This window comes from Pseudoliparis swirei, chromosome 21 (assembly GCF_029220125.1).
Source record: "Pseudoliparis swirei isolate HS2019 ecotype Mariana Trench chromosome 21, NWPU_hadal_v1, whole genome shotgun sequence".
NCBI lineage: Eukaryota > Metazoa > Chordata > Actinopteri > Perciformes > Liparidae > Pseudoliparis > Pseudoliparis swirei.
This window is the reverse complement of record NC_079408.1, coordinates 3,724,966-3,743,072: the sequence shown is the minus strand read 5'-3', so window position 1 is coordinate 3,743,072 and position 18,107 is coordinate 3,724,966. Positions and strand designations below refer to the sequence as shown.

Genomic DNA, 18,107 nt, shown 5'->3' with positions numbered 1-18,107 from the left:
TGGTGACAATCGAAATAAATTGCATCTTTTAGGAGTCATTATTTTTACTAAATTAGCCTCATATTTTGCCAATAACGCCACGTTTATATTCAGGAATTAGTTATTCATTCAAAAGGCAAGTTTCACAAACTAAGAAATAATATTGAAGCAGCTCAATATGATATAAGGTGCTTCTGTTGGTCATATAATCCAAAATTGTGGCGGGGAAAAAGGGTATAAACCGAAAATATTTAAATTCCAGCATACAAGCATTTTTATTTTACTTTCCGGTGTCAATTTCCAACATGAATACGTCTCCACAGCCTCAACAAACATGTTTACTGAAATACAAACGTGTGAGGTTGATTACGCTTCGCATTGCCCCATCAAACTGTTGTTATGCCCAAATTATGTAACCTCCCCCCCCCCCCCAAAAAAAACCCTTTTGGCTGTCTCAGAAAGAGAGCGGTTGTGGTTTGGAGGGCGAGGCTGGATTCTTGGTCTCTGTTGGGTCTTGTTGGAGGAATCCTGCAAACGCCCTTCAGCCTAAAGAAAACCGGCTAGCGGATTAGATAACGGTCTCGGGAGTTAACCGACACTGATTGTATTAAAAAAGCTTCGGACTCACAGGGTCGGGTTCACCAGCACAGTCCATTTATATGTTAGCCGGATATTATGTGCAGCTATCAGGATGAATGGCCACGTGGTTCTGTGGACTACAGTGAGCCAAATCCAGTGGGCCACCTAAATGCCTGCAGCAGTAACATAAATAGTTCAGTACGGTTGTATTTGTGGTGATAGTCTAGTCCCTGATCAGTGCAAAGCAGGCTTGAAATGTACAGATTTTTTAGGGGGCAGTTTTTGCCCCCAGTGACTGAAATCCAGAGGCCTTTAAAAATAAATTGGGGGCACTTTTTTAAACTTGTGAAATAACATTTAACCGGTATTAAAAAATTATAAATACGCTTATTTAGGCTTGCAGTGTATGAGCAATTATCATACAAATAGCAATAATAAGACTATTAGGCAGAAGTCTACAGATTCAAAGTGTTTTCTTAGATTTTTTAAAACAAAAAACATAAATCAGACAATCATGTTCAATGTTATTCTTATTTCTTTGTGGTTATTTATTGTTATTATATTTTTTAAACAACTATTAACAATTAGAACTTATTTCTTTGTTTTTTATAATTAAAAATGATATGTATTGATTTTTTTGTGTACCAACCTACATATATGACACACTGAACAAAGAACACAAACAAAACACTATTAAATTATCATAATTATTAAAGGAAATTATGGGGGCATTTGTTGCCCCTCTTACACTTATATATTAATTTAATACATATTTGTAAAGGATTTTTTAAAGGATGCTCATTTTGAACACATATATATATATGTTTGTTTTTCTCAGGTACCCCCTGGGGTAAAAATACCTCAATTTAGGAACCACTGGTCTAAAGTATGCTTCAAATAAAAATGACAAATATCCTAGCTTATAGTATAGCACAGTGGGAAATGTGTCATGTCGTTAGTCCTAGTTTTATTTCGTGTTATGTTGCAAAAATAATCTTTTTGAGAAGATTTTACAGTTTTAAATAAAGTGTTTGTTTTCGCAAAGTAATGTAATATATTCTTTATTTTGTGCATATGATTCTTGGGACTAGTTTCGAAGCAGTACTGTATAAACGTGCACTATATATTTACTGCACGCTGATACGTGAACCAACGGCCGTCAGTTACGCGCTGCCTCGCCCCGCCTTCTTTTCCAGTCACGTGACTGACGTCAACTCGGAAGTTGCGCTGCGTCTTTGAAATTCAAGGCGCCAGCCGGAGAGGTGAGCAAACACACACACACCTCAATAAGTATCAGCGAACCCCCCCTCACGTAAAACACGTTGACGTGGCGACGAAATACTTTAAAACCGCCCAATGAGGGTCTAACGTGTCGCACGCGCTCGCTCGCGCCACCCCCTGCAGACCCAAAGGGATGTCGGAGCCGGTCCGGTTGGGTCTGAAGCGAGCCCTGCCCTCGTGCCCGAACCCGCTGTTCGTCACGTGGCTCACGGAGCTCCGGGACCAGGCGCGGGAGAAGGGGCTGAAGATCCAGTACACGTACCAGAAGGTCTTTGTTATGTTCCGGTCCACTTCCGGGTCAACTGTTGTGTGTTGGGTCATGTAAAAAAAAGAAGTGTAGAATAATTTAGAAATAATATACATGCAAAATGTGTCATGCAGAATGGTCCATTATATAAAAAAAAAAATGCATAACAATAATATAAGATCATATGTGTTGATGCATTAATGTTGCAGCTAATAAAGATTTGGCTAATTTGAACTACGTCATAAACTGATAGGGAGTTTAATCTATAAAATACGTCATAATTTATTAGTTAAATTATACGAAAAATAATTAAATAATAATACTACAACAATAGACAGTACCTTAGTTTCTACATGACATTTAAAACATATATTATTACATTTTTATTATTTATTTATTTATTATTAGATATTTTCCAGAATGAGGCTGTAGATAAATATGAGATGACTCATTTTAGTTTGTATGCTCACTAGTTTCATGTTTTGTTTTTTGTCATATTCATGGTATTTAATACAGAACACAATACATTAGTTAAATTATACGAAAATAATTAAATAATAATACTACAACAATGTAGACAATACCTTAGTTTCTACATGACATTTAAAAAATATATTATTACATTTGTATATTATTATTTTTATTCTTATTAGATATTTTCCAGAATGAAGCTGTAGATAAATGAGAGGACTCATTTTAGTTTGTATGCTCACTAGTTTTGTGTTTTTTGTCATGCTCATGGTATTGAATACAGAACACAATACATATTTAATGTATTTTAAAAAATTGATACAATTAAAAAATATAGAGCAATTCAATGGAAAATACACTTTAATTGATGTGTCGTGTTGCAGGCCATCAGCTCTTTGAACAAGTACCCGCTACCGCTTGAAAACGCCAAGGAGGCAAAGATCCTGCAGAACTTTGGGGACGGCATCTGTAAAATACTGGACCAGAAACTGCAGCGGTACCGGAGAGAGAACGGTAAGAAGACCGTATTGTTGTCATGATGTTTATGAAAGAGGTCGGGTGCAAAAAATATGATAACATGGTAAGCCGGTAGAGAGAAAAAAGTCCTTACATTTCCTCTACAGCAACAGTAAGTTCACATCAGACACACAAATATAAAATAACAGGAAAATAGTTTAAAAAATAACACACACAAAATACAAGAATAACACAAAAATAACAGAAAATGATGGAAAATAACACAAAAATAACATTTGTTTTCAGCCATTTATGTTACAGTAGATTAAAAAAAAAGTTTTATGACGAGGTAGTTTTAAAGTATATTGAAGTTGTTGTCCTTTCCCCTCCTCTCTCCTCTGCTGTAGGGCTGAACACTTCTATTCACTCTCTCCCTGAAGCAGCGCCCCCTGCCGGTGGGCGGGACAACAACAGCATGGCTCCCTCCAGAAAGGTAAACGTGGAAACGTGTGTGTAGGTGTGTTTGTCTCGCTGTGTACAGACGTAATTACATAACCACAAAACACAACAATGGTATAATATACAAATGGACAACTTGTAGGACAGTTTTCTATTTCTTAAATGTCTAATAAAATGTTCCGATCTGTCAAATTAAACAATATTGTTCCACCAAATACCTGAAATTAGTCAAACGTGCATTAAAAGTAACATCAAGCACTCACATCTACTAAGAAAAGTTTTGATGTGTTTATGACTCATAACTTTTCCCCTAAAATATATATTACTGTATTTCTTGGGGGTGTTTTGTTTGACTCTTTTTGACACTTTTCACTCTATTAAAAAAAATAACATTTTAAATAAAAAAACACTATTATATATAATAATAATACAAATTTATTTTAAAACAATTTTTTTATTAAATATTTTACTGTAGTTTTATCACCTTTTTTTCACCATAACCAAATAAATAATATTATTGCATCTTAATGAAAAAAGAGTTTTACAATTTTTATTTCCTCTGCAAAAAATAGATGTGAAAATGATCTGAGCGATGAAACAATCCCTGTTTTAATTCTCCTTTTAGAAGAATGCAGCAGGGGACCAAGGGAAAGAAAAAGGAGGAAGAGGAGGGAGGAAGAAGAGGGACTACGTGCCCCAGAAGAGGTCTGGGGGATACGCTGCGCTGCTCGCCCTCTACAGACAGTCGCAGGTACCACACCCTATGAATGTAATACATTCAGAGTATTGAGTTGTTGCCGTGGCAACTAAATCTCCTCCTCGTCCTCTCTCCAGATCTCCGGGAGCAAAGGTTACATGTTCAGGATGGAGCTGCAGGCCGAGGCTCAGCTCCTGTGCGACAAGTCGTTCACCGTTGTGAGTGAAATGTAGTTCGGTAACGCAAATCCACCATCTTGTTTGTTGTTGCCCCGGTAACCGGCGGCACTGGTCCTCCGCAGCCGGATGTCGGGAGCAAGTACACGGCCTGGTCCTCCGTGAGCACCCTGATGAAGAAGAGCTTTGTGCTGAAGACCCACAACCCGGCAAGGTGCACACACACATATACATGCACACACACTCACTCACACACACACTCACATACACAGACGCACTCATACACTCACTCACTCTCACACACACACTCACTCACACATACGCACACATACACTCACACACGCACACATACTCACACACACATACACTCACTCTCACACACTCACTCACACACACACACTCACACACACTCACTCATACACACACATACACTCACTCACATACGCACACATACACTCACACACACACTTTCTCAAACTCTCACTCACACACACATACTCACACTTTCACATACTCTCACACTCTCTTACTCACTCTCTCACACACATTCTCTCAAACTCTCACACACTCCCACTTACACACACACACACACACACACTCAGCTACTTTAAACCAGACAGAATTATCTCCTGTAAAACGAGACTCTTTATTCTGGGTTGAATATAATAGTTAATTTCATAGAGCTGACTGCAGGTGATGGTGATGATGATGATGATGATGATGATGTCATCTCACGAGCTCCAGCCTCATTGGTCCTCAGCGTTGTGTAACCGGTGGAACTGCTCCAGGTATTCTCTGACTGAGGACGGTCTGGCTCTGGCGGAGCGACTGGAGGCGGCAGAACGAGACGGAGGAGGAGGGGAGGAGGCTAGGAGGGAAGGGGAGGAGGACAAGGAGGCTAGGAGGGAAGAGAAGGAGGGAGAGGACGACGCGCTCGTGGACCTCACTAGGAGTGATGAGGACGAAGACGGAATACAGTGAGCAGGCTTTAAATACGTGATGAAATGACTTCTCCTTCTCGTTGTTGTTCTCCTTCTTATTCTTCTTCTCGTTCTTCTTCTCGTTGTTGTTCTCCTTCTTATTCTTCACCTCGTTCTTCTTCTCGTTGTTGTTGTTCTCCTTCTCCTCCTCCATCATATTGAATCCCCCTCCTGTCTTCACAGCCCAGCTGAGGGGCAGGTGGGCGTCTCCCAGCAGCTCCGTGACGTTGGTTCTTCTTCTGGATCGACTCGGACCTCTCAGGCTCGTCTTCTGCCCGGAGACTATGACATCATACTCTGCGTGGACTTCGTCGAGACCACCGGGTGAGAGAGAGAGAGATGGAGAGAGAGAGAGTGTGTTTTATGTATGTTAAGTGTCGTCTCTGCAGTGGCAGCCGGCGTAAACCGGATTTGGAAGCCGAGCTGCAGAGAAACGGAGTGAAGTACGATGTCAGGAAGCTCAACGTGGGAGACTTCCTGTGGGTCGCCCGGGAGAAGGTGAACCCGGTACCAGGTACACACACTCTCTCACACACACACACACACTCACACACAGATACACACACACACACACACAGACAGAGACACACACTCTCACACACACACACACACACAGACAGATACACACTCACTCTCTCACACACATGTATTCTCCTCTCTCCTCTCGTCTCTCAGGTCAGCTGCGAGCCCCGAGCCGGGAGCTCGTCCTCGATTACATCATCGAGAGGAAGAGGATGGACGACCTGTGCGGGAGCATCATCGACGGACGCTTCCGGGAGCAGAAGGTCGGTTCCTCTCCTTCAATCATTTAATTAATCTTAATTATGAACCTAATAAGCCAATAAATGCAAAAATCAGAAGGTGACTCCTCCCCTCGATTATTGTTCCCCGCGTCAGTTCCGGCTGAAGAGGTGTGGCCTCCGGAGGCCGTGCTACCTGGTGGAGGAGTGTGGCTCGGCCGCCGCCCACCTGAGTTTACCTGAAGCCACGCTGCAGCAGGCCATCGTCAACACACAGGTGTGTGTGTGTATATAGTATTTATATAAATTATATATATATATACACATATTTATATTATTTTTATATAATATATAAATATTATTTATATATATAAATAATATATATTATATATAAATAATATATTATTTATATATATCTAATACTATATATATGTATATAAATTATATATATCAAATATATATGTTATGTATACAATATATTTATAATATATGCATATTTACATATAAAATGTATATGGATAAAATATACACATATATATTTTATATGTATAGGGAGAGATATTATATGTGTGTGTGTGAAGGTAGTCGATGGCTTCTTTGTGAAGAGAGTCCAGGATGTGAAGGAGTCGGCGGCTTACCTCACTGTCATGACGCGATACCTGATCAAACTGTATCAGGTGAGACACACACACACACACACACACACACACACACGTTGGCAAGATGGTCCCCTAAGGTACCTGAACCAGGACCACGGACCCCTCTTTCTTTACATTTGTTCTCTCTGGTTTCAGAACCGGACGCTGCTCTGTCGCTCCAGAGAGCTGGAGGGGGACAGAGCGAGTGAGGAGGAGAGAGAGAGCCCCTCCTGCTCCCTCATCTCCTTTCAGGAGTTCAACCACGGGGCGATCAAAAACAAGGTGTGTGCACGAGTAGGTTTACATTCATCAGTACTCTGTATTTGCATTTATATATATATAATGTATTCGTGTATGTATATTTATATATAATGTATATATATACATAAATATATATAAATACTATATACATATATGTATATAAATTATATATATGTATATCAATTATATATATTGTGTGTGTTTCCCCTCTAGTGTCAGACGCTGAGAGAAGTGTTCGCCAGACAGTTGATGCAGGTCAGCGGTTTGTCTGGAGACAAAGCTGCTGCTGTCCTGGAGCTCTACAGCACCCCCCACAGGTAAACCACCCCACAGGTAACTCACCCCCCACAGGTAAACCACCCCACAGGTAACTCACCCCCCACAGGTAACTCACCCCCCACAGGTAACTCACCCCACAGGTAACTCACCCCACAGGTAACTCACCCCACAGGTAAACCACCCCACACAGGTAACTCACCCCCCACAGGTAACTCACCCCACACAGGTAAACCACCCCACACAGGTAAACCACCTCCCACAGGTAACTCACCCCACACAGGTAAACCACCCCACACAGGGAACTCACCCCACAGGTAACTCACACCCCACAGGGAACTCACCCCACAGGTAAACCACCCCACAGGTAACTCACCCCCCCCAGGTAAACCACCCCCCACAGGTAAACCACCCCCCACAGGTAACTCACCCCCCACAGGTAACTCACCCCACAGGGAACTCACCCCCCACAGGTAACTCACCCCACACAGGGAACTCACCCCACAGGTAACTCACCCCACACAGGTAAACCACCCCACACAGGGAACTCACCCCACAGGTAACTCACACCCCACAGGGAACTCACCCCACAGGGAACTCACCCCCCACAGGTAACTCACCCCACACAGGTAACTCACCCCACACAGGTAACTCACCCCACACAGGTAACTCACCCCACAGGTAACTCACCCCACAGGTAACTCACCCCACACAGGTAACTCACCCCACACAGGTAACTCACCCCACACAGGTAACTCACCCCACACAGGTAACTCACCCCACACAGGTAACTCACCCCCCACAGGTAACTCACCCCCCACAGGTAACTCACCCCCCACAGGTAACTCACCCCACACAGGTAACTCACCCCCCACAGGTAAACCACCCCCCACAGGTAACTCACTTGTGACCCTCCTCCTCCTCCCTGTGCAGCCTGCTCTCGGCCTATGAGCGATGTGCCAGTGAAGCCCAGAAGGAGAAGCTGCTCTCCTCCATCCGATACGGGAAGCTCAAAAGGTTTGACGTCCAACTCCAAAGTATCAGACTGAAGAATTAAATATGCTAAATAAGCTTTTTAAAAGACAAACACTGACTTCTTTGAATAACTTAAACCCCATGTGTCCATGTCCTTGTATCCAGGAACCTGGGCCCGGCTCTGAGCAGAACCCTCTACCAGCTGTACTGCACTCCAGGAGCTCTGTCCTAGAGGTTCAAGAACACTTCGAACTGCGTACACCAGACTCTACTTCACGACTGTAACATGTTGGTATGAAAGAACTTCACCAATGTATCCTCGTACTGAATCGATACAATGTATCATCGTGAATACAATGTAGCATCATGGATACAATGTAGCATCGTGAATACAATGAATAGATACAATGTATCATGAATAGTATTTTGTGAAGCGGTGGTGTCCAGAACTACGGTGGCCTTGAAGGACACATTTAAAATACTACATACTAGTGGATCCCCTCTTTGTATAAATGAGCTCATTCGAAAAAACAAACAATCGTTTGTTTTCGGTGGTTCACGCGATAAATATAAAACATTTTGCACCAATAAATACCTCGTTACCAATATTTGTGACATTTCATGGCAAATGATGTACTGAAGTATACATTGAAGTACAAGTACCTTGAATATGTGTTTTAGGAGAGTACTGCAGTGAAGGATCATATTTGCCATTTGATTTGACGAATGACTAAAGTTTCATTTATTTAAAATCCCTAAATAAATCGATTCAACAAAATGACGTCATGCCGATATATTTTTCTTTCTTAGTTTAATTCTAAAATAAATATATAGACAAACAGTGGAGATATCTCAGATTCCACCAGAAGGAAACCAGCTTGAGGTTCAGCATCAAGGAAGTGTAATGAACATCGGGGCCAATTTAACGGAAACAATAAGCCATGGAGAGAAAACCACACCCTGCAGTACCGAGACGCTCCAGCAGGCGGAGGACAAATACACACGAGTCATTTCATGAATTGACAACCGGTGAATGTGCACAGCTACAGGAGATCTCAGGAGTTATTCTCTCTACTCGCAGAAGTACAAGCCAGGTGAAGCCCATGTGTGTACTACATCCCATTTTAAAGTAGGGTTTAAGAATTGGATCCTTTTAAAACTTATTGGGAATTTTCTGCCTCAAACTTTCAGCTCATTGTCTCCTCTGGTCCCCAACGCGATAACCTGTATTTACAAAATAAAATAAAAATAGGAATACAAAAACAACTGACCGGACTCAAATCGTCATCTTAGCGTGGCTCGTGTACGCCTCCTCCTCCTCCTCCTCTTCATAAGAGCTCCTCCTGGCTGCACTTTAATGCATTACATCAGAGCCGTGGGGTCTCTAAACTGGAATCAAGGGGTTCACTTCACAGCCGGTTTGAACGAGGACGTGTCCAGAGACCAAATATTGAACCGACACATACCTGAAAAATAATAACAACCCCTAACCCTGTGGCTGACCCTCCTCCTCGGAACTTGAGTTCATTGTTCCGCTGAGTCTCGTGGTCCCCGATAGTCCAATATTCAATTCAACGCAGACCCGGCTCTTCTGATCTGTCCGTCGACCAGATATTCGATCGGAGACCAGAATTCAGGTTTTCACCTCCTGAACAATCCACGTCAGCGCACCACGTGAAAAATAAACAGGGGCGGCTTTAGGAACGTCGACGCCGTAGATCCACCGACCGCTTCCAGACAGAGGATGCGCGGTAAAACCAAACGAAAGGCCTTCGCGGCGCCTTTGGCGGACGCCAATCGCGCCGATGCAGAGTTTCGGGCGGACAGCATTTCGGGCTCTGCGGATCACCACGGTCTTCAGGAACATAAGACCCGGCGGCGGCTCGGGTTATCGGCGTGTCCTCGGCCGCTTGGGTCCCGCGCTTGGAGGTCGAGGCACGCTGTCAGACCGGAGGAAGGAGGAGCTCCAACAGGAAGTGGCAGGGTTCTTTTTGCGATTTAACCACCCTGAAAAAAAGAGATGATGACGGAGGAGAATTTAAAGTGATTTCTAGATTTTTATCCTTTTTCTTTGCCAAGTTTTGTGTCTAATGACTTAACGACAACAAGTTGTGAGTTGGTCCGGTGCTGTGTAACATGGACCCCACAGGGTTCCCCCCTTCTGGCCAAAGGTTCCAACACAGGAACCACACCAGGAACCCCCCACGGGAGCTCAGGCTGTTGGGGGAACTCCCCCCCAAAAAAACTAGGAACCAAAAAGGGGAATCAAACCAACAAAGGGGTTTTGTGTGTGCCACCACAGGAATACTTGTAAAATAGACAGTTTTTTCAAACACTGGCTGAGATGGTGATGATTAAAGGGTTTTAAAAGGGAATTGCATAAAAACACCCGAAAGTGTTAACTTTATAACCCACAGGTTTTTTTAACTCACAAAAAGTAAACCACCCCACAGGTAAACCACCCCACACAGTAACTCACACCACCCCACAGGAACTCACCCACAGGGAACTCACCCCACACAGGTAACTCACCCCACACAGGTAACTCACCCCCCACAGGAACTCACCCCCACAGGTAACTCACCCCCCACAGGTAACTCACCCCCCACAGGTAACTCACCCCACACAGGGAACTCACCCCACACAGGTAACTCACCCCACACAGGCAAACCACCCCACCCCACAGGAACTCACCCCACAGGTAACTCACCCCACAGGTAACTCACCCCCACAGGTAACTCACCCACACAGGAACTCACCCCCACAGGTAAACCACCCCCACAGGTAACTCACTTGTGACCCTCCTCCTCCTCCCTGTGCAGCCTGCTCTCGGCCTATGAGCGATGTGCCAGTGAAGCCCAGAAGGAGAAGCTGCTCTCCTCCATCCGATACGGGAAGCTCAAAAGGTTTGACGTCCAACTCCAAAGTATCAGACTGAAGAATTAAATATGCTAAATAAGCTTTTTAAAAGACAAACACTGACTTCTTTGAATAACTTAAACCCCATGTGTCCATGTCCTTGTATCCAGGAACCTGGGCCCGGCTCTGAGCAGAACCCTCTACCAGCTGTACTGCACTCCAGGAGCTCTGTCCTAGAGGTTCAAGAACACTTCGAACTGCGTACACCAGACTCTACTTCACGACTGTAACATGTTGGTATGAAAGAACTTCACCAATGTATCCTCGTACTGAATCGATACAATGTATCATCGTGAATACAATGTAGCATCATGGATACAATGTAGCATCGTGAATACAATGTAGCATCATGGATACAATGAATAGATACAATGTATCATGAATAGTATTTTGTGAAGCGGTGGTGTCCAGAACTACGGTGGCCTTGAAGGACACATTTAAAATACTACATACTAGTGGATCCCCTCTTTGTATAAATGAGCTCATTCGAAAAAACAAACAATCGTTTGTTTTCGGTGGTTCACGCGATAAATATAAAACATTTTGCACCAATAAATACCTCGTTACCAATATTTGTGACATTTCATGGCAAATGATGTACTGAAGTATACATTGAAGTACAAGTACCTTGAATATGTGTTTTAGGAGAGTACTGCAGTGAAGGATCATATTTGCCATTTGATTTGACGCAAATGACTAAAGTTTCATTTATTTAAAATCCCCTAAATCGTAAAATCGATTCAACAAAATGACGTCATGCCGATATATTTTTCTTTCTTAGTTTAATTCTAAAATAAATATATAGACAAACAGTGGAGATATCTCAGATTCCACCAGAAGGAAACCAGCTTGAGGTTCAGCATCAAGGAAGTGTAATGAACATCGGGGCCAATTTAACGGAAACAATAAGCCATGGAGAGAAAACCACACCCTGCAGTACCGAGACGCTCCAGCAGGCGGAGGACAAATACACATGAGTCATTTCATGAATTGACAACCGGTGAATGTGCACAGCTACAGGAGATCTCAGGAGTTATTCTCTCTACTCGCGGAAGTACGAGCCAGGTGAAGCCTATGTGTGTACTACATCCCATTTTAAAGTAGGGTTTAAGAATTGGATCCTTTTAAAACTTATTTGGGGGAATTTCTGCCTCAAACTTTCAGCTCCGCCGTCTCCACTCTGGTCCCCAACGCGACAACCTGTATTTACAAAATAAAATATAGGAATACAAAAAAAACAACTGACCGGACTCAAATGCGTCATCTTAGCGTGGCTCGTGTACGCCTCCTCTTCCTCCTCTTCATAAGAGCTCCTCCTGGCTGCACTTTAATGCATTACATCAGAGCCGTGGGGTCTCCTAAACTGGAATCAAGGGGTTCACTTCACAGCCGGTTTGAACGAGGACGTGTCCAGAGACCAAATATTGAACCGACACATACCTGAAAAAATAATAACAACCCTAACCCTGTGGCTGACCCTCCTCCTCGCTGAACTTGAGTTCATTGTTCCAGCTGGAGTCTCTCCGGTGGTCCCCGATAGTCCAATATTCAATTCCAACGCAGACCCGGCTCTTCTGATTCGTCCGTCGACCTAGATATTCAGATCGGAGACCCTCGTGTTCAGGTTTCACCTCCCTGAACAAATAATCCATTGTCAGCAACACGGTGAAAAATAAAACAGGCAGGGCGGGCTTTCCTTTAGGGAACGGCCGACGCGAGGATCCACCGACCGTTCTCCAGACAGAGTGATGCGGCGGTGGGGAAAAACCAAACGAGTGTCCTCGGCGGCGCCTTTTGGCGGACGCTTAGTCGGGCATGTCGATGCAGAGTTTCGGGGGCGGGACAAAGTATTTCCCGGGGCTCTGCGTGATCACCACGCCGGTCTTCTTGTGGAACATGGGGGCGATCTTCGGCGGCGGCTCGGGCACGGGCGTGTCCTCGGCCGCCTCTGGGTCCTCGCTGCGCTGGAGGTCGTAGGACACGTTGCCGTACTCTCGGAGGAAGGGGAGGAGCTCCAACAGGAAGTGGCAGAAGTCCTTGCGGATGCCGAACCACCCTGGAAAAAAAAGAGATGATGACGGAGGAGAATTTAAAGGGGATTTTGTGGATTTTTTACCCTCTTTTCTCATGTTTTGTGTCTAAATGACGAACGACAACAAGTTGTGGAGTTGGTCCGGTGTTGTGTAACATGGACTCACAGTGGTTCCCCCCCTTCTGGCCAAAGGTGGTGGCCATGAGCGTGAGCAGGGAGAGCCACAGCGGCACGAACACACACACGTAGCTCAGGCTGTTGTGGCCGTCCAGCTTGTGCACCAGAAGAATCTGAGGAGACGCGGGAAAGGTGCAAGTCAAACGTCAACAAAGTTGTGTGTGTGTGTGTGTGCGCACACATGCAGGAAGTACTTGTAAAATAGACAGATTTAGTCAATCACTGGCTGAGATGGTGATGATTAAAGGCAGATTTTTATCGCAAAGTAATTGCATAAAAATCACTTCAGAAATTTGTGTTGAACTTTTTTATAACAATGTTCAAGTTAGCTTTGATTTTCATTCGGTAACACGAAATAAATTGAATATTTGAGGGTTTTTCCTTATTTTTTCAGGTTTTCAAAATGTCCTTTATGCACTGATTTAAAAATTAAACATGTAACAAACAAAATCTGCATTTGGCCAGCAGAGGGCGACAAAAGCTCATTTAGATACGGCTTTCCTATTTTTAATTTAGTAATATAAGCACAATAACTTAAATTATCTATTAGTCTGTTTGGAGTTAATTTATATTTGTTCAAAGAATTAGAAAAGATTTAATTTGTGCTTTAAAAAAAAAAGAAGCCCATTATGAAGATGGAGAATTAGAACTTTTTGCTCCACAAATTATATAACCTTTAAAATAAAAGGACTCGCCTCGAAAGTGAGAAGCGGCACGACGATGGTCATCCAACTGATCGCCATGGTGATGTGAGTCCGCCGTTGCTCGGCGATGATGTCGATGGAGCGGAGGAAGAGGACGGACCAGATGATGTAGTAGAGGACGACGAGGCACAGGAAGGACATCAGGATCCACAGCGGGACGCACACCACCTGCAGCACACCGGGTCTCATTAGAGGAGGACCGGGACCAGAACCAAGACCAGGACTACACGTAGCAGACCGTCAGACAGGCTACAGTAAAATGAAGTTTTCTAAAAGAGACTGGCGCCAAATTCAGCACAAAATATAAATTTCTTCTCGTAACTTAAGTAAAAGTAATCATACCAAAGTGAAGAAATACTTTATTACAAGTATAAGTACTTTATGGCAGCATCAAAATTTACTGAAAAGGAACAAAAAGTGAGATGTTCTCATTATGCAGAATAGCCCATTTCAGAATATTAATATATGAATAAATACAGAAACAAATATGTATATATATATACATATATGTATTTTAACAATAAATATGTATATATATATAATTATGTATATATATACATATATGTATTTTAATATAAATATATATATATATATACACATATGTATTTTAATATAAATATGTATATATATATATATAAATATGTATATATATGTATTTGAATATAAATATGTATATTTATATATACACATAATTATATACAAATATGTATATTTAAATATAAATATGTAAATTTATATATAACTATAAATATATATATATACACGACCGTTCAAAAGTTTGGGGTCACTTAGAAATGTCTTTATTTTTCAAAGAAAAGCACTGTTTTTTCAATAAAGATAACATTAATCAAAAATACACACTATACATTGTTAATGTGGTAAATGACGATTCTAGGTGGAAACGTCTGGTTTCTAATGAAATATCTCCAGAGGTGTATAGAGGCCCATTTCCATCAACTATAACTCCAGTGTTCTAATGGTACATTGTGTTTGCTAATCGCCTTAGAAGACTAATGTCTGATTAGAAAACCCTTGTGCAATTATGTTAGCACAGCTGAAAACAGTTATGCTGGTGATATAAGCTATACAACTGGCCTTCCTTTGAGCTTGAAGAACAAAATTAATACTTCAAATATTAATCATTATTTCTAACCTTGTCAATGTCTTGACTATATTTTCTATTCAATTTTCAATTCATTTGATAAATAAAAGTGAGTTTTCATGGAAGACACGAAATTGTCTGGATGATCCCAAACTTTTGAACGGTAGTGTATATATAGTTTGTTTTTGAATCCCTGTTCCCTCATACAAAAATTATATTATTGCGTTATAAACTTGACGTGTTACTACATAAAAAAGATAAACGTTAGGTAGCAGAAAACAGGAGATACTCACGTAGTGTCGTACAAATATCGCAACATTTTGTTAAAGTACATGAGTAAATATATATATATATATACATATATATTTTGTTTTGTATTTTACTTTACTTGTATACTTCTATATCTTTCATCCCTGTTTCTTACATTTTGTGTTTTGTTTCTACTCTTGTGTGTTGCTGCTACTGTCACGACAAATTTCCCCTTGGGGATTAATAAAGTATATATCTATCTATCTATCTATCTAAATGTATTTTGGCTTTCATTCATCATAATAATGTGTCTACGTGTGTTTGAGGGTCTCACCAGCCACGGCCACTTGATGATCCGGTCCAGCCTCAGAGCGATGAAGATGAACTGGAGGATGTTAACGGAACACAACACCTCCAGCTGAGGAGAGGAAGAGCAAAATAAATGTTTTATCCCTCAAATAAAAGAAGCTTACTTTAAAATGTTGTGAAATATTTTGAAAAAGGTGCTGAAAATCAACCCCAAACAATAAAGCTTCCATGGGGCCGATTACAAACGACTCGGGTCTCAGAGTAGTCGTCCTCACCTCGAGGGAGCGGTCGTGCCTGAAGCCCCAGACGCACGCCGCCACGGAGACGGGCGACACGAAGAAGAGCGGCATGAAGACGAGGAGCCAGAAGTAGTTCCCTCTCGCCACGCGGTCGCACACCAGCACCTCGAACATCAGCAGCAGGACGTGGAGCCCCACGGCGATCAGCATGGCTTTGAACTCCACACACGTCTCGCCCTCGGCCCTGAAGGGAGACCCCAGACCAGCAGACGGTCAGACTGACACTTGGGATTCCCACGGTTATTCAAATATCTTAAAATATTGAGATTGTAATTTATCATTTCATATTTGTATGTTTTTGGATTTATGTTGCATAATAAGTATTGTTTACCTCCTCCGAGTGTTTCGTGAATTGATTTCTTCATATATTTTAAAAATGTTGTGATGCCAAGAAAACCCTACAGCAATTAAAATCTTCTGAACAGAAAGACATCACAATGTTTTTTGTATTCTATGTAATCCTAACTGTAGAAAACACCTAAATATATAAAAAATAAAAAAAATACTGTAAAAGCGATGATTTTGATCACAGCCTGGCACCTAAACAGCATGTGTCCTTAATCACAGTCGACCCGTTGATACCCGACCGCTCACCACTCAGCCACGAGTCCATACGAGAGTCTCTACCTGTACTGGGGGTTGTGGGCCCAGACTCCGGTGCCGACCGAGGCCCCGATGATGACCAGCAGCTTCCACAGCCATATGGGGGTGAACACAGCCCAGTAGCTCCACTGGATGACTCCATCCAGCCTCAAGGACAGCAGCACGGAGAAGAGCAGCAGGCAGGAGTAGATCAGGAACTTACTGCAACGGGAGAGAGTGACATGTCGATTAATATTTTATTTATTTAACCAGAGAAGTCAACGGAGAACCAGTTCTCATTCACAATGACGACCTGGTCAAAAAGGCAGCAAATCATTACAAAACCACAACAAAAGAAACAGAGATACATCTCAAACCAGAACGGGCACTCGGTAGAGCGCATACCTTCGCATATCACAAGATTGGGCATTGAATTATGAACATTTTGGCATTAGTTGCATGCCAATTGGATATAAATTGACCGCGCTATGGTAAAAAGAACATTTTGACCTCTTCATGACCTTGACCTTTGACCCGATCGATCCCAAAATCGAATCAAATGGTCCCCGGATAATAACCAATCATCCCACCAAATTTCATGCGATTCGGTTTAATACTTTTTGAGTTATGCGAGTAACACGCATATAAATAAATAAATAAATACACGGCGATGCAAAGGTAACTATCTCATAAGGAGTGCCTTAGTTACTATATTAAGCTTTGATGGTTAAAAGCATGGGAGGCCCATTGTCATCAAGTTAATTTAAATACTTTATTTTCCAATACAATGCAGAGAAAATGGGATATGTAAAAAAAAATTAAGGAAAAAGGCCGTAAAAAAAGAGCTTTACAACAATTTTATGTCCAATATTGTCGGAAATCTTAATGTTCTAATTGTGATACTTTGTATTGTCTTCCTTTACATTTTATATCATCATAAATCTGGTGTTGCGTCGTGATTACTGGACGTGACGCTACGACGTAAACTGACGTACGACGGCTAGCTATGACGTCACAGCTAGCCTAGCTTAGCTCGCTGCACGTAGCGAGGCCTCATTTTCGCCCGGTAACTTTCTCGTCGCTTTAGCTGAAATTGATATTAAACAAGACACAGCATTTAAAACTCGCGGACTTTTAACACGAGTGGAAACGACTGAATACGTGTAAAAAATACCCGTTTCAACAGAGGGTGATTTTTGTTTTTTGGGTCTGAGTGTCGTACCTGGGGTTGAAGTCCTGAAATAGTCCTCTTAAATTCATGGTGGAGAATAACTGACGGACGAGCCAACATTAGTTCACAGTGTCGTTCGGTAATTCACCGCAAAACTTGGATGCTAAACATGTTAATTTCGGTGTTCGCTAAGCTTCTCGGTTCGGCTTTATTGCGGCTCATTTTGTTGTGTTTTTAACCGCCGGAAATTACGTCACTACGCTTCTTCTTCGTCTGTGTCTGCGCTGCACCGCCACCAGGTGGTTTGGATGGGGGTTCACAGTGACTAGGGTTTCCAATATTCAACAA

The 18,107-nt window shown here is 42.3% G+C and overlaps 2 protein-coding genes and 1 long non-coding RNA gene across 3 annotated transcripts; 2 read left to right on the top strand and 1 right to left on the bottom strand.

The window, feature by feature from the left end:
• The first annotated feature begins 1,757 nt into the window (after positions 1–1,757).
• mus81 (MUS81 structure-specific endonuclease subunit) lies at positions 1,758–8,634 on the top strand. Its single transcript, XM_056442304.1, has 17 exons — positions 1,758–1,820; positions 1,963–2,107; positions 2,941–3,070; positions 3,421–3,506; positions 4,098–4,223; positions 4,307–4,387; positions 4,471–4,559; positions 5,134–5,322; positions 5,509–5,649; positions 5,715–5,839; positions 6,001–6,110; positions 6,223–6,342; positions 6,647–6,742; positions 6,860–6,985; positions 7,178–7,281; positions 8,174–8,257; positions 8,381–8,634. The coding sequence occupies exons 2-17, from the start codon at positions 1,973–1,975 to the stop codon at positions 8,445–8,447; spliced, it is 1,809 nt and encodes a 602-aa protein (XP_056298279.1). The 5' UTR covers positions 1,758–1,820; positions 1,963–1,972; the 3' UTR covers positions 8,448–8,634.
• Positions 8,635–10,814: 2,180 nt separating this feature from the next.
• LOC130211529 (uncharacterized) lies at positions 10,815–12,355 on the top strand. Its single transcript, XR_008835091.1, has 3 exons — positions 10,815–10,826; positions 11,038–11,121; positions 11,245–12,355. It is a non-coding gene; the product is annotated as an uncharacterized LOC130211529 (long non-coding RNA).
• tmem185 (transmembrane protein 185) lies at positions 11,900–18,003 on the bottom strand. Its single transcript, XM_056442308.1, has 7 exons — positions 17,811–18,003; positions 16,634–16,810; positions 15,983–16,190; positions 15,733–15,816; positions 14,039–14,215; positions 13,333–13,456; positions 11,900–13,190 (listed from the first exon to the last, which is right to left on the bottom strand). The coding sequence occupies exons 1-7, from the start codon at positions 17,846–17,848 to the stop codon at positions 12,940–12,942; spliced, it is 1,059 nt and encodes a 352-aa protein (XP_056298283.1). The 5' UTR covers positions 17,849–18,003; the 3' UTR covers positions 11,900–12,939.
• Between the last annotated feature and the right edge of the window lie 104 nt (positions 18,004–18,107).

Bases quoted from the DNA above. Each gene is read 5' to 3' on its own strand.
- mus81 (XM_056442304.1), top strand. From the start codon at position 1,973: ATGTCGGAGCCGGTCCGGTTGGGTCTGAAGCGAGCCCTGCCCTCGTGC. The intron at 2,108-2,940 runs GTCTTTGTTATG...GTCGTGTTGCAG, and splicing joins TCCAGTACACGTACCAGAAG to GCCATCAGCTCTTTGAACAA. The intron at 5,840-6,000 runs GTACACACACTC...CTCGTCTCTCAG, and splicing joins GAAGGTGAACCCGGTACCAG to GTCAGCTGCGAGCCCCGAGC.
- tmem185 (XM_056442308.1), bottom strand. From the start codon at position 17,848: ATGAATTTAAGAGGACTATTTCAGGACTTCAACCCCAG. The intron at 16,191-16,633 runs GTAGAGACTCTC...GTCTCCCTTCAG, and splicing joins GCCCACAACCCCCAGTACAG to GGCCGAGGGCGAGACGTGTG. The intron at 15,817-15,982 runs GTGAGGACGACT...TCCTCTCCTCAG, and splicing joins GGCACGACCGCTCCCTCGAG to CTGGAGGTGTTGTGTTCCGT.